Source organism: Arachis ipaensis, chromosome B6 (genome assembly GCF_059453495.1).
Source record: "Arachis ipaensis isolate K30076 ecotype BB chromosome B6, ASM5945349v1, whole genome shotgun sequence".
Classification (NCBI taxonomy): domain Eukaryota; kingdom Viridiplantae; phylum Streptophyta; class Magnoliopsida; order Fabales; family Fabaceae; genus Arachis; species Arachis ipaensis.
Window position 1 is genome coordinate 148,727,169 of NC_142441.1, and position 26,010 is coordinate 148,753,178.

The following is a 26,010-nucleotide window of genomic DNA, read 5'->3' on the forward strand; positions in this document are numbered from 1 at the left end:
ATGCCGTCTGCCATTCTAGCAAGCTCTGTCAAGTTGCTCAGTGAAATCCAAAAAACTCCCAGTTTAGGTCGTCATGACGTCATCTCCATGAGGCAAGCTTTTAGTTGCATTCAATTTGATTTATCATTCTTTCTTCTTTGAGATTTTTCTTCTTTTTTCGACCACACACCATTAGATGAATACCTTCAGTGTAGTGTTTTTGGAAAATCCCCACCTTTCATTATGCTGTTCTGCTTTTGGACATCTTTATATTCCATTTTTCAATAATTAATAAAATATAACCTATTATATTTGAAAAAAAAAACTAATTAAGAATAAAATTACTATTCACACATTCTCGGGCCACCCAATGAGTTTTAAAATTCATTATATTTGAAAGGCTTTAAACGTGGCTTTTTAGATTGAGTGATCTAATTATCTAATATTTCCTTAGAAAATTTGGCGTGGAATTTCTTTGATATCCCTTTCATTGAATATTGTAATTTTTTATTCGATAATTTTAGAAACTACAACTAACTTCTTGAATTTTTTTTTTAAAAAAATTAATATTTTTTATTAATAGTAACGATCACTGAATCGTCCTGTTTAATTACTTCATCAGTAAATATTCATATGAAATATTTTATTTAATAAAAATTTAAGGGGAAAAATGTTTACACTACTACTATCAAATGTAAAGTTAATTTTACAATGATTTTACTTCTTTCTTTACCTTTTTTTTTTAATTACATGATAATATCAGAAAAAATAAGAGATATTTCATAAATAAGAATAAACAAATTCAATAATAAAAGACTTTTAAATTCAATGGATAGACACCGAAGAAATACTTTTTTTTTAGTAATTCGTTAACTAGTACTAATATAAAAATAAAAATAAAAAGTAAAAAACTTGTTGCATAAGTAATAACACAAGCATCCAATAATTGATTGTTTAAATAATTGAAAGTAATCAACCCTACTCAGTAATAGAACGTTAGGGGTCTCTTTGATTTAATTTGTTTTTTTTTTTTTTTACTTTTATTTTCAATATATTCTATTTTTAAATTTTTATAAAATAAAATAAAAATACAAATAAAATTATATTTTTAATTTTCAAATTCTGTTTACATTTTTTAAATTCTAAATACAAAAATCACTAAAAATAAAAAATAAAAACACAAACTAAATATTCTTCAACGGATACTTTTATGGTAAAAACTCAGGTGAAGTCAATAGTTAATACCTGAGAGCCGTTAGATGAAAATTTAGTCAAATAAGTCACAAAATTTAACGGCTCTCATATATCAACTTCACGTGAAGTCGACTGTACCTGAGTTTCCATCTACTTTTATATATACCACTCTTTAACAAAAACCTAAACAATAAAGTAAAATTAAAGAACGTAGTGTATGAACAAATGACACATTTCATGATTTAACCTCGTGATTTGAGGAACTAATTATACTAATTAATCACCTTTTGCAAGATAGAAGAAGCTCCTATGATTATAGCTATACCCTAAGATGATTTTTATAATATTGCATTAGATCACGCCAACATACATTTTATTGTTTCACGCTTCACCGGCATGCATGAATGTACAAATTTTGAGGTCATATATATTGCTATTTATGAGCCTAATCCCCAAATGTTCATAGCAACTATATATGTATATAAATAGGTTTTTTTTATATATAATTATATTTAGTACTTCTAATAATGATGATATACGAGGTGGGGTACCACAAAGGGCAAGAAAAAACTTTCCCAAAAGGGTAAGGAGCCATTAGGGTTACCCTTTTTGGTGTGACAAGAAGGATATGTTGTTAACATTACTAGTTGATTCCATGTGTTTTAAATGACAAGAAGTGACATTGTGATAAAAACACAGTTTTATTTTGTGGATTAAAGAAGTGCCACTTGCATCATCATCAACACCAATTATGGTGAGCATCTTCTTTCTACCATTGCCAAATCCTTTCTTTTCTACTCTTTCTAGAAAAAAAAAAAACACACACACATATATATATATTAAATCTAAATATTTTTTTAGTTGTCAACGAGTGAGTGGTACTCACTCGACTTACTCAAATTGATTTAAATTAAATCCAAATATAAATGAGTTGATATAATATTTTATTATAAAAATTCAGGTACAGTCGACTTCACGTGAAGTTGATAACTAAAAATCATTAGATAAAAATTTTGTTAAATCAGTCAAATCATCTAACAACTCTCAACTATCAACTTCACGTGAAATCGACTACACCTGAGTTTCCACCATATTTTACACTTTTTTATAAAAGAAATAACTAATTCTTTCTTTTATTTTTTTTTTTAATTAATATTGCTGCTAAAAAAAAGAGGTCAATCTTTATGGACTAGCACGTTCTCCACAGGGATCCTTCCAGATGTGCTACTACCACTTTCGGCAAACCTAATCTGGGCATTCATAATGCCCATCAACTCATATATGATTCCTCCAATAATCCAATTTCAACAACATATTTTAATATATATATATATATATATATATATATATATAATTTACGATAAATTATTAGTGCAGTGAATGTGTTATATTTGTAAAAAAGTTATATCTAGAAAATTTTATTTTATTTTAATAACATTCAGTTTTCACAATGACCTAGTATATGGAAATATTCAGAGATTAATTCAATTCATGATATTATATATTCAACTTTATCCTTACAGGTTAAATCACATTATTGACCCTAAATTGTAGCAATTTTTTTTTTTTGGTTTCTCATGGTATCCCTAATCCGACAGGTCAAGGACTAATCCGTTGTGAATCTGAGCTCCATTTAAGGGTCTGCCGCTAGCTAATGGGTTGCTGTATGCACAAGGCGGGATTCGAACTCCCGACACTTGCTTAAGCGTACGAGTGAGCTGATCACTCGACCAATCCAAGTTGGTTAAAAAAAAAAAAAAACAGAAGAGTCCAATATAACCGCTTTATATTATTCCTTATTAGTTACTATTTATAAGACTATGATAGATTGGTTAAATAAATTATATTATATAATAGAAAAAGAATAAGATTCAAATGCAGTAGTGAGACATAGAGAAGATATATATTGAAATCAAAATCCCACATTGGATGGTTGGGGTTGCTTTGCACTTTGCAGTGGCATATGATCAATTGGTTCATATATGTGGATTCCATAAACCCTAATAACAATAATCCCTTATTATTATTATTATAGACTATAGAGTGAGAGAGAGAAAAAAGGGGCATGTCCTTCGGAATTCGGTACAACCAGACATGTAGTGTGTTGGGAACAGGCCAACAAAGACTATTCAGTCAAACCACACCAGCCTCTCATTCTTTCTTTGCCTTATCACAAAAAAATAAAAATAAATAAAAATAAATAAAAAAAATAAAAAAAATAATGCCGATATGGAGATCTTTCTTTCTTTTTTTTTTTCCTTTAGTGAATGATTGGTATTTTGATTTTTGATTGGTTGAATTCGACCTAATTGAAGTTTTATAAAGAGATTAAATTTTTGTAATAAAGTGTATTTTTTTTTATTATTTTTAATACTTGAATTCAACATTCTAATTATTATAAAGTTGTTTTGTTACCATCTTAACCAATACAATATTAATAGGATAATGGGAAAGAAATCAATTAGAAAACCAATTTTTTTAGTAAATATTAGTTAATTTTTTAAAATTATATTTTTTATCTTAAATTATAAATTTCAAATCTTAAACTTTTAATTATTCTAGATTTTAAATTTTAAATCTTCTAAAAATATGAGAGTCTTACTTTTACAAAAATATTTTTTGATAATTTAAAAAAATCAATTAATGTTGACTAGTTAAAAGTTAATTCTCTATAATTTAATAAAAACATTATTGCATATTTATTGAATAGTTTAATAAAATATATTTCATTTACTTATAGAATAATATTCATATTCAAATTCAAATAAAAAATATAAAATCATCAATAGTAAATAATAATGACATACGGTGTATCAGAGCACAGTATCACTTTATAAATACATAAATTATAATCTTTTAAAAGTATTTTAGGAAAATCCAATAACATCTCTTGTATGGAGTAGTAGTAAGGTCAATTCTATTGTTTTTAAAAAAAAAAAATATTTAAAGAACATTGTATTTTGATTGGTTATTAATAATTTGTGATGAGAGAAGAAAGATGGTGGGGTGGGGTTAGAGGGTTTTGCCAACTAAGGGTGATATGAGGATGCATGTGACTTGAATTTGGAGGCATGTGCTATGATCACACACAGGCATTCACACACATCTTTTGCTGTGCACGCCAATCCCATATTGGCTCAGTGTGGCGGTGTAGCAGTGTCTTTCTTATCCCCACCTTTGCATTTCAACTCAAAAAGGACTCATTTCTCTTCATTTTTTTTTTATAATTATTTGGTAAATTATGGTTTTTAATTATTTAATATTTATATATATATTTATTTTATTTAAAAAATATAAAATAAAAAATTATATTTTATTAAATAATAAAAAAATAAAATGATTTATTCTCAACTCAAATAACTACTGTTAGTGTGCTTTTTAGGGTTACCTAGATTTATGCAACCTAAATTTTATATTGGCCAAACTTAGGTGTAATACACATACATGAAGATAGAGAAGTGTCATAAGTTTGTATTGGCAATTTAAAGAGAAAAACAAATGGATCCACCAATTTTTGAATTTGATATAAAAGGTAACTCAGACTCTCAGATGATCTAATTTATGGGATAAAAAATCAGATTCTTTAATTTTTGTTTTAAATAAATTAAAAAATTTAAAATATAAAAATCGAACCTTTTGATACTGTTTCTTTCTACGATTTAAACAAAAATCTAAAATTATAATATTAGAATATACCATTTATTTTGTTTCCATAAAAAAAATACTCTTATATAATGTCAATAATATTTGTCGCATACTTATAGTACATATTACATGTTATCATAGATAACCGTTTATTTTTTGTATACATATCTATTGAAATATAGATATAGGAGTACAAGGAAGTACATATATAATTTTAATTTACTAAAAAAATTGATAAAAAATATTGTTATACATAAATATCCATTAAAAATATGTATTTTGTGTTTTTTTTAAATGTTAAGACATAAATTTTTTATTTGACGTACTAATTTTTTTATCAAATATAATATAAAATTAGTATCTTCTTATATCTATATACTCTTATATATCCATGTCTATATTTTATTTATGTTAAAACAACAACTACATGTAGATAAAAAATCACTGTTGTGTGTTGTATATCCCTATCAAAGCAACCAACTTAATTAATACATAGTTAGAATTTGACTCATCATTGTATTTGCCCTAACGGTTAGGTTAATTCTTTTAGATATATAGTCTAAATAAAATATATGTAAATTACTATAATCATGCGTTGATAATTATTACTTGACATGTAAGTAGGGTGGCTTTAAGTTTGTTAAGTTGTTAATTAGTTAGTCCAACTCAGTTTGTTAGTTAGATAATAAGTTTAATTTGTTATATTAGTTATTGTTATAAGTTAGTTAGATTTGTTAGAAGTTAGTTCAATGAGGGTGGAGCATGATGTACGCTAGAAGTTAGATAGAGAAAAAATGTGGTTTAATTTGATCCAAAATTATTTACCATTTTTTCAGAATAGAAAATCACGTTTATTTTTTATTTTTTATCAAAAATAAAAAGATTCAAACTCGTAATCTCTTAAATAAGTATGAAAAATTATGTCATTTGAATTATAACTCATTGACATTATTATTATTATTACATGTAATCGGTGATGAGTTTGTGCAATTTACTCAAAATTACATAAGATGACATTAATTTAGCCAAACCTAAAAAATTAAATAATATAAGAAAGTATTTGTTTTCATAATTTTATTATTTCATGGAGTGAATTTGCACTTTTAAAAAAACAGGAAATAAATAATTTCACATGAAATAAAGAAAAATTAATTACAATTTCCTTTTATTTATTGTTGTTCTTATATATATATATAATATCTTAAGTTTTTCATATAAATGATTTTGAATAGTATAAGAATTTTCATAACAAAAAGTTTGAAAATTTGATCCTTATTATTTAAAAAAATATAAAATAAACAAAAAAAATCTATAAAAATTTTAAATAAATAAGAAAATATAATTAAAGTGCAAGAAAATTATAATCACATAGTAAATTTTATAAAAAATTATGTTATTTATAAAAGAAGTAAGTCATGAAATCAATCATGTATATAAAATATATATTAAAATATAAAATATTTATTAAAAAAATATAAAATAATATATAATAAATATATAAAAAATATTTAATAACTAATTTAATGATTGAATTATTGTGTGTTTATAAAATTTTTGTTTTACGAATTTTTTGATTAACACTATATTGTAACTAATAAAGAAGAGACAGTAAAAACACTTTAATGGTAATGTTGTCAGCCTAACGAAAGAAGAGACGTATCTTTTTTTTTGTTCATGAACAGGGACGAAATATACATATCTTTATTTTTTCTATTGAGCTGATAAAATAAAATACTTGATCCACTAAACGAGGCCCAAACAGCTGATTGGGCTATACAAGTGTTAATAGGTAGTAAGTACATCCTTTACAAAAAATCATATATGTACTAAAATAAAACACATGAAAAGATGTCACACCATGAGATGAAATGACTAAATACAAAATTTTGGTAAATACAAGAAAAAAATATATTTAATTTTTTTAAAAATTTTAATTTTTAATTTGGCTAATTTTTTTTATTTATCAATGCAGAAAATCACGGTTACAAAAAGCAACTATTCTTAATTTTTACGTTTTACTAATGGACTTTTAGTCATTAACACTAAACATTTATTTACCTTTTACAAATTTTATGCTTTACGTATATTATTGTATTATTTATAAAATTCTTATTATTTCTGTTTATATTAGCTTTTTTATTATTTATTATTTTATTTTTTTAACTATTTGTTTGACATTATACACTCTTATAATTATGATTTTGTGTATTATTTTAGTTATTATCTTTTTATAATATGATATATTGATATTCACGAGCTTCTTTTTTTGAAAGGTAAAGTAAATTAAATAAAAAACTAACCGTAAATAATAATAGTAAAAAATTATAACATACTAAAAAAGAGTACTAAAATATTAAAATTATACTGTATAAAAAATATCATCAAGAACTTTTAGATTTGTTTCGATCACTATCAAAGTAAATATTTAATTTTTTATTATTTTTAGTACTCTCTTTTATAATTGTAGTTCTCTTATACTATGTTTTAGTGTAATTTTTTTATAATATAGATTATGATCCTATTAAAAAAGACAAATTAAATAAAAAATTAACCATAAGTAATAATGAAATCATAAATGTTAGATTTTAAAATAATATTAAGAATAAGATTATTGAGAGTATTAGAATAAGGATACGATATAAAAATATTACTAAATTAACATTCTCACGTTAATACTTAAAATTTTAAAAAATTTAACATATTTGATTAAATATTCTTTTATATATAAAATTTATATTTTTTGTTTTAATTAAAAGTATATTTTGCCAATTTTTATATGTTATTTTTATTTTAGTACGCAAATATTAATTTTATTATAAAATTAATTAATAAGATCTATTCAAATATCTAAATTAAAATGATAGGATAATATAAAAAAAATTATTTCAGTTGAAGTCTATTTTAGTAATTTTTTTATCTAAAAGTAATTTTGAATAATGTAATCCAGACAACATTTATTTTACTATAATCCATTTTGATATAAATTAAAGATTGCCAAACATAAATCACCTTAACAAAAATTTGCTTTTCATTGAAATCAGTTTTATTTGTAAATTGTAATCCAAACACACACTTAATCCTTTAGGCAGCGATTGTTTTGAGGTATTGAGACGAAGATTGAGAGGTATTGAGACGAAGATTGAGAACTGATATTTAGTATCATGTTTGTTAGTTCATAGACTGTATTAAAATTTCAGTTCCATCCTCAAAATTTCAGTATTTTAGTACCTCAAAAAATTAAGAAAACAAGAAACTAAATTTTTTTGAGACGGAGACTAAAATCTAAATAATATTTTCTAATCAAAATACCCTCGTTCTAATTAATTAATTCTAAATTTATTCTTTATACAAATTAAATTAGGGCCACTTCTTTACAGCTTCTCATTCATTTACCTTCTCATCCTCAGGACCACTGCTGTGTGGTTGCTGTTGTAGCTCCAACAAAAAAATTTGAGCTTGAGCAGGTTCCTGAAAATTATCACACAAAAATTATCAATCAAATTATAGTTAGAGATTATGTAATTATCTAGACAAAAAATGTACCCCAAAATTCGGATGATATATGACATGAAAGAGGAACGCAGAGATGAAGAGAAAGAGAGGAGAGCAGAAACACAATTCTAAAATGAAGAACAGGCCTAATAAGGAGGAGGTGACGAGACAGAAGACGGCGAACAGTGACGGATCTAGAAAATTTATGTTGGGGGCAAAAATAATACACATTATTATCAAAAGATATATTAATTTAAATTTAAAAATATAAAAATGCATATTCATTATTCGAATACAAAAAAAAAACTAAAAATTACATTAGCTGCTAACTTTTTTCTTCGCTTCAATTCTAAGAACTTCTTTTTATTAGAAGAGAAGACTAATAGAGTGATTTTAGATTCTAGTGGTAGCTTTTTTTGAAATATTTTTTTATTATTATTTCTAAAAATAAAAAATATATATTTTAAATTAGTAAATTGATCAATTTACTTTAAAAATTTATATGCAACATAATTACATATAATAGAATAGAACGAAAGATAAACAAATAAATAATAAGAATCACTAAATTGAGAATAAAATAAAATAAAATATATAAATTTATGAAGAGAATAAAAAATAGATTAATACCTAAATTATAATTATTTGAATTAAAATTTACAATTGAAAATATAAAAAAGAGAAACAATGAAATTGAAAGATATATAGAGTCATAGAGAGCTATATAAAATAAAATAGAGAATTTAAAATTTACCTTTTGATGAAGCGAAGATGATCTCTAGATAAAGAATAGAAAAAGAAGATTGAAAATATGAAACTAAGAAAATGGTTTAAGAGAATAAATGAGTGACGGCTGTGATTTGAAAATAAAAGAAGACTAAATTTAATTAGATTAACTAATAGTCAAAACAATAGAAAGATAAAATGGGTTTAGGGCTTTTAATAATGGTGAATTCTACTATGTAGATGGCTGTTGACTTCTATAGGTATAGAATTGTAGTGATAACTTATGGTTATGACAAGTGTCACGGAAGGATATATTTTTTGAATATTTTAAAGCATGGCTGCAGGATAGACAATTTACTTTATACTATTCATCCATGTGATGAGAGATTATTGTGTTAATAATTAATTTTAAATTTTTAATACAATAAATTAGTAAATGCTTAATAGTGGACCTATATCTATTGGATTAACATAATTTTTGTCCCTTTTTAACAATAAAAAAAACCTTAGTTTACAAAAAAGTATATATGAAGTAATTACAAGTCTTTGATTTTTTTTTTCTCTTTAATTTGAGGCATGCTCTTAATCTCAGCTCTTTGTTTTTTTTTTAAGTAGTTTTTCAAAATGTAAGGCATAAATTCTAATATTATATATATTTTTTTGTTATTAAATATATGATGAATATTTATATAAATGTCTTTTAATTTGAGATATGCTAAAAAGGATTTTTTATTTTTTTATATCCAATTTTTTTTATCCAAACGTATTCCATAACAACATTTTTAGGGTGCAAACATATATACTATAATTATCAATTTATCATTAGAAAATTTTTTTTGTTTATGTTCATAGCAACAAATATTATTTTTTTTATAACAAATTTTTAATAACTTTTTGCTCTTTAAATTTTTTGTTGAGTATAGTATATTGATATTTTTAATAACTTATTTATAAATTATAAATTTATAAAAAAATAATTAATATTTGTAATTTAAATCATATAAATAATTTCATTAAAATAATATTTTAAGCATATATATTTTAGTATTTATTCATAATTATATATTTTTTATTTTTGTTTCTTTTGCTTATATTTGTTTATAATAATGTGTTTAAATAATATTTAATAATATAAAAAAATGTGCAATTCTATAAGAGAAAAATTAATTTTTTTACTATTATTGTATACTTGAGTTTTTTTTTAAATTCAAATAAATATAAAAAAAATAAACTTTATTATTTGATTTACTATTATAAAATTCTTATTTTAATTTAAAATGATTCATTAAATTAATATAATTAAAATTAACTATAAATTGTTTTATATAACACATGCAGATTTAATTAAATGGTGTTCAAAATTATTTCTAATTATTATTATTATTATTATTATTATTATTTTAATATTAACTTTTTTTGCATATGGATGACTATGAGGGTAATGTATGAATAAGAAAATGGCATACATAGTAGTAGTCAGAATATTTTTTTTTTTTGGGTATTGAATAGTAGCAGTGATATTTTTGTTTTTGGGTACTGAATAAGAGTAATATTTTTAGACTTAAACATGAAAACATCCTTCTAAAAACGTGAAAAACCCAAAATACAGGACAATGGTAATCAACTTTAACTTAATAATCATAATAAAATATAATTATCAAATCAAAGCATTAATCTCCTCTACTCCTCACATGAATACCACTAAATCTTTTCTATAAGTTTTCTGCCAAAATTCAGATTCTGTCTCCTTTTGGGACAAATGTCTTCATCTATATTTGCCACTACAATTCTATACTTATAGAAGTCAACAACCATCTACATAGTAGAACTCATCTTTAATAATTGAACTTAATTTATTTATAATGAGGTCATTTAAAATTTAAAATAGAGCATATATTATCAAATCAGAGTGGGGCAAGTGCCCCCCATCATGATGCTTGGGTCCGTGCCTGGCGGCAAAGGACACCAAACAGACGACCATGTGAAGTACTTGGTGGCGCAATTGAGAAGCTATAGAGACGCTGTGGTGCGCTAGGCTCAACGGGAGAGACTTTTAAGCCGGCATAAGCGACAAACGGAGAAGTTGACAGACAACTTGTGTCCTGAAGCTTTGTGAAATTTGACATAGATTGAGAAAGGGTTTGGATTTTATAATTTTAGGGTATTTAAGTAATTTGTAACATTTTCAATATTTACTTTTATTTCAAATCAAACAGGATACCGAGATATAATTCAATTTTGTACACTTTTATACCAAACACAATATTGATATTTATTTCAGTTTCTGTCTTCTAATCTTAGTCTCAGTCTCTCTTCTAAACACTACTTTGGTGCTTTTTAAAGGCGGAGACACAGGAACTAAAATTTTTAAAAATAGAGCAGAAACTTTAATAACATTTCTTTTTAAAAATATTTTTATTTAACTTTTTAAATTCTAAATATATCTTTCTATCTCTATATTTATCTTAAATCAAATATTAAACTAAAATATAATTTAATCTTATATATTTAATACTAAACATAATCCATAGACTTATTTAATTTTTATCTTTTGGATTTTATCTTTCAATCTCTATCTTTCAGTTTTTGTCTCCTTTTTAAATGTCTGTCAAAAAAAAAAAAGATTGTCCAAGTTTGTTTCGCCAGAATGATCTGCCGCCGGATGCCACTGCATGGGTGAATAGGCAATTGTGATGTTTGGGGTTAGATTGAAATGAATTAATTCTGATTTAATGTTTGATATAATATTTAGAGTTGTTTTAGAAATATAAAAAGTCATGTTTAAAATGAGCAAATACATACAAAATAATAAGATTAGATAAATATATATTATTCTTGTTATGTTTACATTCTTTATAATTTTAATATTAGTATTTTTTTAATAAATAAATATTTAATTTTTTATTTGATTAGTTTAAAAATAATTTAAATATATAATTAATTAATTAATTATAATCGTATTTTATATAGATATTAAAAATATTTAGTGTATGAATATTATTTTTAATATATTAATATTTTTGACGAATCTATTACTCCAAGTCAATGGCAAATAATGATTTCCTCCAAGCACGCTGCATAGACAAGAAAATTCTACGGCCAAAGTCAGTAGTATTTGTTGGAATTTAGATGAGAAAATGATTGAAACTTGTCTAGCTATGTGATTAGCTCATTTCATTTTTCTTTTTATTTATTTTGTTTTTCAAATTGTAAGGTGTTTATTAGTGCCGTCAATACTGAAGAAATCTCCTTTGAAAATTTGAAAATTTATATTTTTGAAGTGAAACTGCCTCTAAATGAAACCTTTCTTAAATGGAGTTTTTTTTTTTTATAATAATAATGTCTTTCTCAGTGACTTAAAAAATATTCGTTAAGATTTTTAAAGTGAAAAACTTTAATTGAAAATATAAAAATTTTTAAATTACAAAAGTATTCAGTATATTTAAAGTTTTTACTCCTACAAATCTTATGAATATGTTTTAAAGTTCTTATTAACAAATTTTTCTTTATAATTTTCATTACGTGTGTCAAAAAAAGAAGATAGAGACTAGAGGTGGCAATATGTATCCTACTCGCAGGTATCCAATCCGATTCCACCCATTCGGGTAGAGTAAGATGCAGGTAGGGTTTTCGTGCAGGTCGGATAGGGTGCGGGTTGAACTTCAACCCTACCCGATCAGCCCGCACTCTATATATATTTATATTATATACTTATATAAAAATATATTTTAAGTAGATGTTGAATCAAAGATCTCTCACTAAATGTAAAAGATCTTTAGCCACTAAAAAAAATCATTAATTGATAATTTAATATTTTTTTTTACATAAATATCAATTTTATTTTAAATTATCATCAAGTTATATAATAATGTTGTATATTTTTTGTAACCTGCGGGTTAAGAGCGGGTAGGGTTAAGGTTGGAATATTCTCAACCCACAAATAGAATAGGGTTAGATTTATATAAAAATCTCAACCCGCGAGTAGAGTTAGGGTTGGATTCAAACCCTATCCTACCCTACCTATTGCCTAATAGAAACTCGTATTTTCTCTTTCAGCTTTTCAAAAATGTACAGAAAATAACGTGATTTTTCTTTTTATTTTTTATTTCTTTTTTAAATTTTATCTTTATCTTTATTTTTATAATGGAAGAAATTTTTGTATCCTTTATATCTATAATCCTATCCTAAAAGTACAGTATCCAAATGCAGCATTAAACATATGTTTTAACTTTTAACACTCCTTAAGGGAGATAATAAGAGTGCATTTGATTTATATTTATATTTTTAGTATTTTTTATTTTTAAAATTTTGTAAAAAATAATACAATTTTTTTATTTTTATCTCTTGTTTTCTTTTTTTTTTCTTTTTAAACATATTTATAAAAAATATTAAAAATAAAAAACACAAATGAAATACTCTATAATTTTTCTTAACTTTAATTCTTTGTTAATAAAACAAAAAAAAAATATAGAATAAAAATTTAAAATAAAAGTAAGACATTTAAATAATATAATCTTCTCATCCTCATTTATAGGTTTCGAATTCGAATCTCACCCCTAACTAAAAAAAAAAAAAAAAAAAAGGCAAGGCATCCAAGTTCCAGTTCCAGCCCTTAATTGTCTCTATTTTGGACCCCACATTTCCACAATCCCCTCAAAAATTCTCATTACCCCTTTTCATAAAAGAAGCCTTTAGAACCTTAAATAGAAGAAGAGATTAGAATATGCAAAAATACAAAAATCCAATTAATCTTCTTCTTCCTCTACTACTATTTTCTTTCTTTCTTTCTTTCTTAGCCCAATTTCCATGGAAAATTACAACAGATCAAGGTCCTATGGAAATAATAATGGGCAAGTAGTGGTGCATATGGAGAGCTACTATGGTGCACCACCACCAACTATGCCTCATGATGATCATGATCTAAGGTCCTATAGTAGTGTTTCATATGCACAAAGTAAAAGTCATCAAAGGGGTATTAAGTTGAAGAAAGGGAAAAGTGTTTCAACAAAGTCATGGGGTTTTGGAAGTGATCCTGAGTTTCAAAGGAAGAAGAGAGTTGCAAGCTATAAGATGTATTCTGTTGAAGGAAAAGTCAAAGGTTCTTTTAGGAAGAGCTTCAGATGGCTCAAGTATAAGTACACACAAGTTCTTTATGGATGGTGATGAATCAATGATCTAATTATTGGTAATGTTTGTTATTAATTCTTTTTGTAACGTTTGTATGCTCTAATTATCTGTTTACAAATTTGAATATTCTGTTCATGAGGATGAGAAATTAATTGTAGATTCATGGATCTTGATATAATTTTATTTGAGGACTGATAAGTTTATTTTGTTTCTATATTATGTATTTTCATATATATTTTATGAATAAGATTGATTGATTTTGTAATCAAATAAACCGCTTCATTCATTAATAGGGAAATAAGATTTAAATTTCCGACCAATTAGTTCTTCATTTATCAAACTAAAAAAATTCTATAAAAAAAATCTTGTAAGTGTCCTTTTAAAGATAAATATTTAATACATTAAAGAGAAAAATTCAAAATAGTCCTGACAATTATTTTAAAAGACAACGAGATCTTTGACAAAAAAAAATCTAACTTGACCCCTAATAATTATCTCGAAATGACAACGAGATCCCTATGCCAAAAAAAAGTCAATGTTATTTTTTTTGGCACAGGGACTAATCAGTCTCCAAAAAAGATCAGGGATCGAATCGGGTGTTTTTTTTTTTTGGGGCTTCATTGTCATTTCGAGGTAATTGTCAGGAGTCGGGTGGGATATTCATTCTAGATTAAATGACAACAAATAACTTATTAATCAACTTATTAATCAAATAAAAATTTGATTTACAATTAATTAGCCATTAATCTATGAAAAAAAATGTATTCACATAATTTAGAATTGAGCTAGGGACTTATAATGCAATTTTTGTTGAAGCGGTTTAGGTGTAAATTGTTGTGATTATTTTATAATAATAATAATAATAATAATAATAATAATAATAATAATCTACTAAAGCCAAGAAGCAATAACTCAAATGACATAGTCTCCCCATACTTAACTAAGAGGTTGCGGGTTCGAATCTCCATATCTTCGGTAAAAAAAAAAAATAGTAATCTACTAAATATTAAATATTTTTTTTACTATATAGTATAGGAAAATTATCAGGTGTACCGGGAAACATCGGTGTTCCAGTTGTTTTAACCGTTGATTTTAATTAATATATATTATATATATCTTTTATAATTAAGATCAACGGTTAAAACAACTGGAACACCGGTGTTCCCGGTACACCAGATAACCTTCCTATAGTATAGTCTTTAATTTCTATCAATCCATCCCATTTCCCATCTAAAAGAAAGTCTTTCTGTCATATCAACACAAAAGAATACCATTTCTAGTTTTCTATCTGAGAAATTACTAGATCGGATGTTCATGTTATTATATATTATATATTAACAATAAAGATTTTACGTGATGATCTAATTGAACCAAAATTTTCTTATCCATTGTGTATATTTTTTTTGGTGACTATCCATTGTGTATATGCTAAATCACCACATTTCTATCTAATAGAAAGTATTTCAATATTTAATAATTAATTAATATAGTCTAAGAGTGAGTATATTATTCTAGAACATAAAGAGCATAATTTGTTTCTTAAAATTATTGTTGATCATGATTATTCAAGAAGCTCCCCACTTGTCATGGCCCATTGATGATGCTTTATTTCAGATCAGAGTACTTATCATAATTTATAATCCATTATCTTCACTCTCAAGAAATCATTGAACATTATATGATGATTTTTTCTTTTTGACAAATAAAAAACTTCAAATAATTTTCAAAAAAAAAAAGGGGGTATGGACTAAAAAGTCCTTTTCATATGAAGTGCTATAGGACTTAACCTAGCATTATATTGGACATATTCTAATTTAAGGGTGTTAAATTTAGTGTTGAATATTTCTAGATTTTTATGTATAAAACTATAAAAGTAACAGTAAATCTTACTATCAAATAAACCAAAACAATAGTTAATATCTCAAAAGGATTTTTTTAAATTTTTTGACGTAAATTTTTCATTCTTTAGCCTTTAGTTAGTGCCTTTTAAAACCTTGATTAAATTGCTACAAATTAAAGACTATTATATAGATAGATGATATATACTCCCATCCCATGCAATAATTTCTTCTTTCTTTTCACACAACGATATGATATGATATATATGTTATCAAAATCAAGATCTTTTTGACACAATACATGATAGCATGCTTTGATTCCACTTATCTTAGTGTTATACAGTTTGTGGCTTTGTGCAATGCTGTTTTTTGTATAATTATTTTGCAATTGTCATTTTCCCCAAACATTAATTAAAGTTGTCTCATAGACATATATAAAGCATGTCATGCATGTGGACCAAAGTGAAATATGGTAACTCACCAACAATAACATTACTTTGATAATGTATTATTGAGCCTAATTCTACCCAACACAAACTTATAAAAGCAACTAGAAAACGTGTCTAACCTTTTCTTTTTGGAAAAAAAAAAAAAAACACAAATTTAGGTTTTTCTTCTTTTTTTTTCCCTACAAAAAAGCATAAACTTAGAAAAATTGCTTTTAGTAACTGAATAACTCAAACATTGGCCAATGAGAGACCTTTAAATTGAACCTAGATTCGTGACGAATTAGTCCTTAGCATGTCAGATTGAAAGATATCGTAAATAACAAAAAAAAATAAATAACTATTTTATTTAAAGAAAAAGATTTTGGGTCTCTGTTTAATTATTTATGGAGTTATTAAACACATTATTACATTTTTGGATTTGAGCAATTAACTTTAAGTACCATTAAGTGGGTTAGGCCTTTGTACATGTGGACTGTGCCCAAGTTTAATGAAACCCTAGGCAAATATGAAAAGAAGATCCAATTTGGTAATAATATGCTTAAATGTAGATGTGTCCAATCCAACTCACTCACTTATGTTAGGTGAGGTGGTTCTCTATAGCAAATACAGGGATAAAAAAAAAGAGTTTTTTAAGACTTTTTTATTAATATTTTTTGTTATTTTAATAAATAGATAATAAATATATTAAAAATTCAAATTTTATATTTTTATATATTATTTCTCAATTAATAAGAACATATATTGACTAAACATATTTTCTTTATTATATTGTATAACAAAATATATGGATGGTTAAAAAAGAATTTAATTTATTATAAAAGAGTTTTATAGAAACATTTAATTATGTATTATAGTGTACTATCCAATATATAAAAATGATAGGTGATCAACATTTTTTTATTTTTATCTTATATTTCATCTAACACTAATCAATTTTTTACACTAAAAATATTGACTTTTAATATTATCTAATATATTAACTTCATTTGATAACTGTATAAAACTATTTATATTTTTAGTACATCACAGTTAAATTCTAAAAATACTTATAAAAATTATATCTAAATAACATTGAATAAAGAATCAATTTGGATTAATTTAAAAAAAATAATTATTTTTTGAAAAAAAAATTAATAGACAAAAATTACTTAATATTTGAATAAATTTTTTAAAAAGAATTTTTAAATATTAAAATGTCTTTTATTTTTAATTTTTTAAAAACAAAATATTGTTGTTTTTAGAAAAAACAAAATTTATTTTTTAATAAAAATATTTTTTTTAAAATACATCCAAATAGATTTAAAATTAAATAATTTTTTTTTTTACAAAAAAATTTGCCTTTTTCAATAAAAAACCAATCCAACCAACACTAAAATTAAAAACGGAAAATGAAAACATGGTTTCGTCTGTTTTTAAAGTAAAAGGGATATGCTAAGCATCTAAATTTCGTGTTGTAGTGTTCTTTGCTTTATTCTCAATTCTCAAACCCTTTTTTGGGTTGAAGGTGCATGCAACAACCGGTAGTTCCGTAGACCGTACCTATTAGTAATTAATTAATAATTAATTTACTGATATTAATGAGTGATGTGTACCAAAATAAATAAATAATTAACAAAAAGGAGGCAACGCTCACCCATACGAGCGTGTTGCGAGTGTGTCAACACGCGCACTACTCAATGATTTTTGAAGCATATTTTGTGTTCATTTTCTTCCTCCTTTTCCTTCTTTTTCTCCTTCTTCTTTACGTTTTTTCTCTCTTTTTTCACGTGTTTCATTTTCATCGTCGTTTTTTTACTACTGTCTCATTCTCTTTCTATTGATTGTGCAACATTATGTATTTTTTTTATTTTTTCTTCTCAATAAGAATTATGAGAATATGAAATAAGAAGATGAAAAAGAAGAAGCAGCAAAAGATGAAAAGGAGGAAGACGAAGAGTTTTGAATTATGCATAACTTATTAGAATAAAAAAACACCCAAAATTCTTAAAATACATCCAAATATCTTCGTGTTACACTCAAATTTGTTGCAATACAGACAAATATTTCTTCTAGTGCTGCATTTTTTTCTTTATTTCTTTCTTTCTTTTTGTTAAATGAATGTAAGTTCATCCTCTTCCAAGTAATTTTGCAGCATTATGTGTTTCTTCTTTTTTTTGTTTGATTTTTTTGTTTTTATGCTTGTTGAGAGAGTAAAACAAGAAGAAACTTGAGAAGATAAAACAAAAAGGAAAAGATGAATAAAAAAAAAGTAATAGAAGATGAGAAGGAGGAAGAGGAAGAGTTTTGAATTATGCAGAACTTATCAGAATAAAAATACACCCAAATATCTTCGTGCTACACCCAAATTTGCTGCAAATACAGAAAAATGTTCTATTGCTACATTTTTTCTTCTGAATTGAACACCTCAGCTACTTGATTGAATTTAAAACAATAATCAATTTTGTTCTGGTTCAATTGACAATCTGAACCTGAATTATTCATTTTCTTCAACAACGAGATAACTAATGACAGAGGAGAAAGAGAAAAAGAAAGGAAGAGAATAAATTCCAATGAAAAAAGGAGGAGGAGGAGGAGGAGGTGATGTTGATGACGATGAAGAAGATGAAGAAGACCCGTGCAATAACGGTACGAAACGCGTGAATATAAATGACTTATAAAGACTTGTATAGAAAAAAATGCTTTTCTGAAAGGTGGAAACTTTGATGCAGGCGACTTCATGTGAAGTTGATACTTGAGAGTCGTTAGATAATTTAATTGATTTGACTAAATTTTTATCTCAGATATCAACTTCACGTGAAATCGATGTGAGTTTTTACCTCTCTAAAAACACATGTTAAGACGATCAATTAGAAAAATTTTGTTTGAAAAGTGAAAACACAAAAAGTTTAAATTTTTACTGCATTAAAAATATTTAAAATATTTTATTAATAGTGATTTTATGATATGTTCTTAAGGTACATGTTAACTAAACCCATCAATTAATTAATTAATTGCTTTGTTAGCTATCAGTCTCTCAAAACAAGCACAGATCTTGAACCACACCAAGAAGGAAACACAACACAGCAAAATAATAAAAATAATAATAAAAAAGCATTGATTTTGAGAGATTGGAATCATGTGGGAATCCATTGTGTTAACGGTGGCTGCCACCGCCGGAAACAACATCGGAAAAATCCTTCAGAAGAAGGGCACCGTCATTCTTCCTCCTCTCTCTTTGAAGCTCAAGGCATGTCTCTTCTTCTTTTTTTGGTTCATATTTTTTAAAAAAATTTCTTATTTTGATGTGCCTCGTGACTCCATCTCATTAAAGGTTTTACCTTTCTTTGATAACAACTTGATTTGAAGCTTTTGAGCCATATTGGTATCCCTGAAATTAGAAATTGTATAGCTTTTAATGTGAAAGCTGCAATATATAATGATGAAGTTTGAATATTTTCAATGCATGCGTAAGATTTTAGTGTGAATCTGGAAATGGGTTAATGACAGGTTCACATTTTTTTTAATCATTTAAACCTTAATTCAATGCTTATGAGCCATTAGTCACTGTTTTGTTACTGATTCAGATATTGTGATCTCTATCTGTGTTTGTTTCATTCAGGTGATAAGGGCTTATGCATTTAACAAAATCTGGGTTATAGGTTTTCTGATGGATATAGGTGGTGCATTATTGATGTTAAGAGCATTATCTTTGGCCCCGGTAAGAACTCTAATAACACTTGTTGTCTATATTTAAAATAAATACATACATTAATGAATGAATGAATCTGAACTTAATGAAGATGGATCAGATTTTGTTTCTAAAGTTGTGTTGAAAATTCTTCTATGTACTTAAAACTGCATTTTCACTCTCATACTAAACTGATCTTTTATCATGATCTGGCAGTGTTTTGCATAGATTATTGAAATTGGGGATCCTGGGGGATCCTTGTGGGTTTTTGTTGTCTAATATACAGGTATCTGTGATCCAACCGGTTTCGGGAGTCGGACTAGCAATTCTTTCAATCTTCTCTCATTTTTATCTGAAGGAAATCATGAATGCTGTTGATTGGGTTGGCATTGCCTTGGCAGGTGTTGGCACAATAGGTAATGTAAGTTTTGAATCGCCTGCATAGTATTACTTTATGTTTGATTCTTTTGCATCATGCAAACACAACAATGAGCTAAGTTGTAGGCAGTACTCGGTAGTTATAAAAAGATTTGTAGACTGTGTATCAAGGTTATCGACTCAAGAGTTCACTTACACTCGTGGACTTTAGGTACACTTGAATCATAAAACTCTACTTGTCAACTCATAAGAGTTTACTTGTAAACTTGATTTGGGACCCAAGCTTGTAAATTTACAAGTTAACTCAGAGTTTTATAACCTTACTTTGGATCCATTGTTGTGAGTTGTGACCATTTTCTTTGTGTATATACTAAATGCTACACTCGTTGACAATGGACGAAGGCTTTGGGGTTTTTGTTAAATCTTTTGTTTGGCTGCTAATAAAACTGCCTTCGGGGTTTTTGTTAAATCTTTTGTTTGGCTGCTAATAAAACTAAGCATGCAGTCTTTTAACTCAATCCGCCAAATTGTCGCTGTACTTCTATATGCATATGCATTTGTGCAATGCTATTTGTTAACTCTTACATCATTACATGCTTTTCGAATTTTAGGAGTTGGTGCCGGAGGTGAAGAGCAAGAGGCGGCTACTCTGTCCATTTTTCACATACCATGTCTGGCATTTGTTGTTGCCATCTTGTTTGTAGGTACCTTGTCTTATGAAGAAACTACTTTAATTTTTTCACATGCTTTTATATTCCAAAATATTCAACCTTCACAGTTTTGTGTATTAGCAAGAACTCATTTGTGTCACTTGATTTTACAATAGTGACTAGCTTTTGAGGAAATGCATTTGGAAAGACAAAAAATCCTGTTATTATCTGGAAAACTACACATGGAATTGCTGCAAACTCATATCGAGTCTTGAATCTGATGCAGTAAACCCTTATTAGTGGCATATAATTGTGCACAATGTTGTATACATTTTTCTTAATCATTTCGTATCAATATTATCCCCGTTAGGCCTCTTGGAATGCATTAAATTGATTATGCTTTCCTTTTTCTGTATGTGGTAGGTGGTAGCATTATCAAAAGACAATTGGTCATTACAAAACTTATGAATGGAATTTTTTATAATAGGTTTCAGCAACTCCTCTTTAGAATATTGTAATCCAGCAGTGCAATCGAGTGTTATTACTTTCTTTGAGACTTCATTATTCTTTTAATTGATATAAACAGTTGTATAGGTATTGCTTAATGGAGGGCTTAGAATATGCAGGCGTCATCGAAGAGAACAAGAGATGGTAACTCGTGCTTTCATCATATCTTTAGATTTACATGTTTGTGTTTATTTTCATTATTATCACCTGCAAATAGTGATTAATGAAGTGTTTTTTTTCAATCATTTGACAATTTTAAGTTATATACAGATGGAATACGATGTTGTTGAGGAAATTATTTATGGCTTGGAATCTGGAATTTTGTTTGGGTACTTTTCCTTCCCTCCCTACTCTATTTATGTGTCCCCTTCTTTTAGAGTTAAATAAGAGTTTCCTTCTTTAACACGATTAAATTAGCCGTTTCTTGCTTTGGTAATATTGCATGCATTTGTATTTCACTTGTTTTAACGCAATGCTTTGGCATTGGTTGCGATTGTAGCATTTCTTTCCGTTTGTCTAATTAGAATGGCTAGTTTATGCGACAAGCGCATTCATATGGCGTAAAATTAGAAGAACTTGATTATATGTCTTGACTCTTAATTATGTTTACACCAAAATGCAGGATGTCTTCGGTAATTTCGAAGATGGGATTTCTGTTCCTAGAGCAAGGTTTTCACCAACTGTTGGTTCCTCTGTGCATCATATTCAGTGTGTGTTGTAGTGGAACAGGGTTTTACTACCAGGTATTATGAAGGCCTATTTTCTATGATCTAATTCTGTGTGAACTTTAATTCAAGTTCTACGCTGCCGATTCCGGTTTTGATTACCTCAAATAAAAATTTGTTGTCTTCTGTGCTATGCAGACACGGGGACTAAAGCACGGTAGGGCTATTGTGGTTTCTACATGTGCAGCCGTGGCATCAATTGTGAGCGGTGTACTAGCTGGAATGCTTGCATTGGGTGAAAGACTGCCTTCTGCCCCGAAAGCTCGCTTGGCACTTCTTCTTGGATGGTAATATAAGATTTTTTGCTTTTATTTGTTAATTCCAATTACTTACATAATCTTAGTATAAAAATTTTCACACCATTACACATAATATTAGTATAAAAATTTTGGTGGTTATCATTTTTAGATCGAAAAGTGTCCATCCAAGAATCCAAACTTATTACTCTTTTTCATATTGATCTGATCAATAAAAATTTCTACCTGACATTTAGTTGTCCGTTTGAAACATTTTTCGGCTTTTATCGAATTTTTGTTGCTATTAGGAGAATTGGGATGAAAGACCTAGATCAGTATCATTATTATGGTAGGAACTAGTCTAGCAATTCTTGTTTCGCAAGCTTGTCGCGCAGTAGCTTGAAAATAAGTTGATACTTCATACATGATAAACATTATGTTATGTTGCAGGCTACTTATAATCACGGGTGTAATTTTACTCGTTGGTTCGACGCGGCTAGTGAAATTTCTCTCGTGTTCTTCAGGACGCACAAAAAGAAGCAATGCTGATAAGAGTTACAGCGCTAGGAGACCAAGTTCTTTGCGTATAAGGGAACCGAATCCAAGCGCCGTGATACCAGCCACGACGTTAAATCATCTGCTACCATCGGCTTCCAAAGAAAAAGCATGAATGAATGTTATTTCATCGGTTTGGCGAATTTAGGGTTAAGGGTTGTATACTGTATAATGATCTAACAGTGTTGCTTTCATCAGAAGGCATGAATGTTTTTAGGATCATTCCTTCTGGTTTCAAATATTTTGGATTGATTTAGACACCACCTTGTAAAAACTATTGATGTACTTTTAAGGATTGTATATGAGAGTGCTGGTGGCAGTGACATTAACACATTTTATTTTATTTTTGATACAACACAGAATTTTTGCATGAAAATGAATTTGTAATGCACAACAATAATGATATAATATAATTATTTGTGTGCACTGGTGAAGTAGTGATACTTGCATATAAACAATAGCAACATGCCCAGAAACTATATTAAAGCTTAGTTAGCTTTTAACGTATAAGAATAATTTATATCTTTATATATATATGCCCAGGTTAACAATTTTGAGTTGCAATAAATCTGGAGAAACAATATAGATTTTGGATGTTATTTTTTTTAATGTACAAATCTTTTGTTAGTTTATTCTTCTTGTTCCCATTAGAAAAGACCAATTGAGTTAACATTCTTGGTTTGATTAAATATTGTTATGTTAGAAAAGAAAAAAAAAAGTGCAAAAAGACGCGAAGGCGATTGATAATTATCTTCAAAAACACTCGAGTTTAATAAAATTCAGAATAACATCACAAATTAACCAATTCTTATTGTTTGTGTAAAGTTAATTTACAGAGACTGATTTAACAAAACAACTATTAGAATTATACTTTTAAAATTACTATTTATTCACATTTTTTAAAACAATTAAGATAATAATGCTACATAATTAAAACAAATTAAAGAACCCTAGGGAACACAAAAAAAAAATAAAAGAAAGGTTCCTTCAAGTTGTAGTGGTGGGAATATAGCATGGTGAAGATGAACCTATTCATCATCTATCTCTGAAGTTGAAAATATGATGCCGCGGCACAATGGGCAAGAATATGGCAACTGACAGTTGGCACAGCGTCGGAGCCAGCGGAGCAAGCAGCGATCATGAAAAACATGCTTGCAATTTGTACGAACAATTTCTACGCTTGAATCTTCGTTACCATGGTCAAACTTCTCCAAGCAAATGGCGCATTCAGCATCATCATCTTGCTCATCAGAATCTTGAACAACATTGTACGAGGTAACATGAAGGTTCACAACAATCTCCCGCGTGTTGGAGTCACACCTTCTTGCAGTTTCGCGTATGTCAGGTAAAATTTGGTCTAATAGCTCAGGGGACACACCTAGTGAAGAACAGATTTCATGTAACAAGATTGTGTCTTCTCTGCTGAGCTCTGTGAGTGGAGTACCACTCCATAGGATCTCTGAAGGAATCAAGATTGCTTCAGTGGCTGTACTTGTAGTAGAACAAGACTCAACCTCAGCACCTGGGTTTGAGCTTTCAATAATTTGGATCAATTTCTTGGTGCAATTGAAGATGACGGAGAAGCAATCACTGAAATAAGACACTTCTTCAATGGGAGTGATTTGCAAAGAAAAAGAGGAGAATTCCATGGAAACGTATTATAAGAAGCTATTAGGGGATTAGGAAGTTTAATAAATTGGAAGTATTAAAGTCTCAACAGAAGGGTTGAAAAATGAGATAACAAAATTATGTAAATTACCTCAAAAAAAGTGTTTAAATAGACGCTAACAAACTAATTAAAAGATAAGATAAAATAACTTAATTCAAATTTTTTAAAGATAAGATAATTACCATAATTATGTATTAAATACTAAAGATAAGATAACTAAATTGAAACTTGATTTATTTTAAGATAAATTATATTTATTTAATGTAAATTAAATTTAATTAATTTGATTTATATTGAGTTATAAACGAGACAATCATATAACACAATTTAATTTAAAATATCTACTTAATATTAATTTTCAATCTATTTATTCATATAATTTATCTAAAAATAAAAGTTGTCTTGTATGAATATGAATACAGATTTTTCGTGTTGAGTAGTTAAAATAGGTGTCTAAAATTAATTATATGTAAAAAATTAAAAATAAATAAAAATATTTTGATTTTAGATCAATGAAATTAAATGTATAAAATAATTCTTAGCTAATGATTCTTTTCATTTATTTACTTTCTTTTTCATTTATAAATCTACTAGTAAATATTAAATAGTAATACTTTTTCACTATAAATTTGATGGTAAATCTTTCCATATTATAAAAAGATGTAGATGTATAATATTATTTTATATTATATTGTGGTCAATTATATTTGTGTAGCATTGTTGTACTTTTTTTTGAAAGTAACTGAATTTTGAACTCCTTACCAAAAGTAATACAATCGTTGTACTAACTAACATGAGTTGCATAACGGTTTTAATTCAAAAAAAAAAAGTTTTATTTCTAAAATTGTTGAACAACTAAATTTAGAATATTTTTTAACTATGTAATAAATTAAATCAAATCATAAGGATTTTTTCTAATTTTAGTCATCGGCACTGCATTAACTCCTAAATTCAAGCAACAAAATTCGGATAATTTTTTGTTCAAGAAACCTTAGGGGGGAAAAATTAGGCACTTGATTATTTCACCAAAATTCATTTTTTTTCTTTTTTTTTTTCATAGGATTTCCCAGACACCCTTCTTTCCTAGAGCCTTGTCATAGGAACAAAAAATTTTAACCACAAGAATACTAACACATGCATAGGAAAAAGAGAAACATATTATAGTGATAGTGG

The 26,010-nt window shown here is 26.8% G+C and overlaps 3 protein-coding genes across 3 annotated transcripts; 2 read left to right on the forward strand and 1 right to left on the reverse strand.

Annotated features, from left to right (window-relative positions):
• The first annotated feature begins 13,714 nt into the window (after positions 1 to 13,714).
• LOC107648549 (uncharacterized) lies at positions 13,715 to 14,379 on the forward strand. Its single transcript, XM_016352370.3, has one exon. The coding sequence runs from the start codon at positions 13,843 to 13,845 to the stop codon at positions 14,197 to 14,199; it is 357 nt and encodes a 118-aa protein (XP_016207856.1). The 5' UTR covers positions 13,715 to 13,842; the 3' UTR covers positions 14,200 to 14,379.
• A 5,034-nt stretch (positions 14,380 to 19,413) lies between these two features.
• Positions 19,414 to 23,599, forward strand: LOC107605487 (putative magnesium transporter NIPA9). The gene is made up of 9 exons (XM_016307379.3): positions 19,414 to 19,676; positions 20,049 to 20,147; positions 20,404 to 20,533; positions 21,107 to 21,195; positions 21,740 to 21,796; positions 21,923 to 21,981; positions 22,275 to 22,395; positions 22,516 to 22,664; positions 23,064 to 23,599. The coding sequence occupies exons 1-9, from the start codon at positions 19,566 to 19,568 to the stop codon at positions 23,281 to 23,283; spliced, it is 1,035 nt and encodes a 344-aa protein (XP_016162865.1). The 5' UTR covers positions 19,414 to 19,565; the 3' UTR covers positions 23,284 to 23,599.
• A 597-nt stretch (positions 23,600 to 24,196) lies between these two features.
• On the reverse strand, positions 24,197 to 24,817 carry LOC107647700 (RING-H2 finger protein ATL79-like). The gene has a single exon (XM_016351754.1). It carries the CDS (start codon positions 24,815 to 24,817, stop codon positions 24,197 to 24,199), a length of 621 nt encoding a protein of 206 aa, XP_016207240.1.
• Between the last annotated feature and the right edge of the window lie 1,193 nt (positions 24,818 to 26,010).

What these genes read in the sequence shown, in the direction of transcription:
- LOC107605487 (XM_016307379.3), top strand. Translation starts at nt 19,566, where the DNA reads ATGTGGGAATCCATTGTGTTAACGGTGGCTGCCACCGCCGGAAACAAC. An exon ending in CTCTCTCTTTGAAGCTCAAG is followed by an intron (nt 19,677 to 20,048) that starts GCATGTCTCTTC and finishes TGTTTCATTCAG; the next exon opens with GTGATAAGGGCTTATGCATT. An exon ending in GAATCTGGAATTTTGTTTGG is followed by an intron (nt 21,982 to 22,274) that starts GTACTTTTCCTT and finishes ACCAAAATGCAG; the next exon opens with GATGTCTTCGGTAATTTCGA.
- LOC107647700 (XM_016351754.1), bottom strand. Translation starts at nt 24,817, where the DNA reads ATGGAATTCTCCTCTTTTTCTTTGCAAATCACTCCCATTGAAGAAGTG.
- LOC107648549 (XM_016352370.3), top strand. Translation starts at nt 13,843, where the DNA reads ATGGAAAATTACAACAGATCAAGGTCCTATGGAAATAATAATGGGCAA.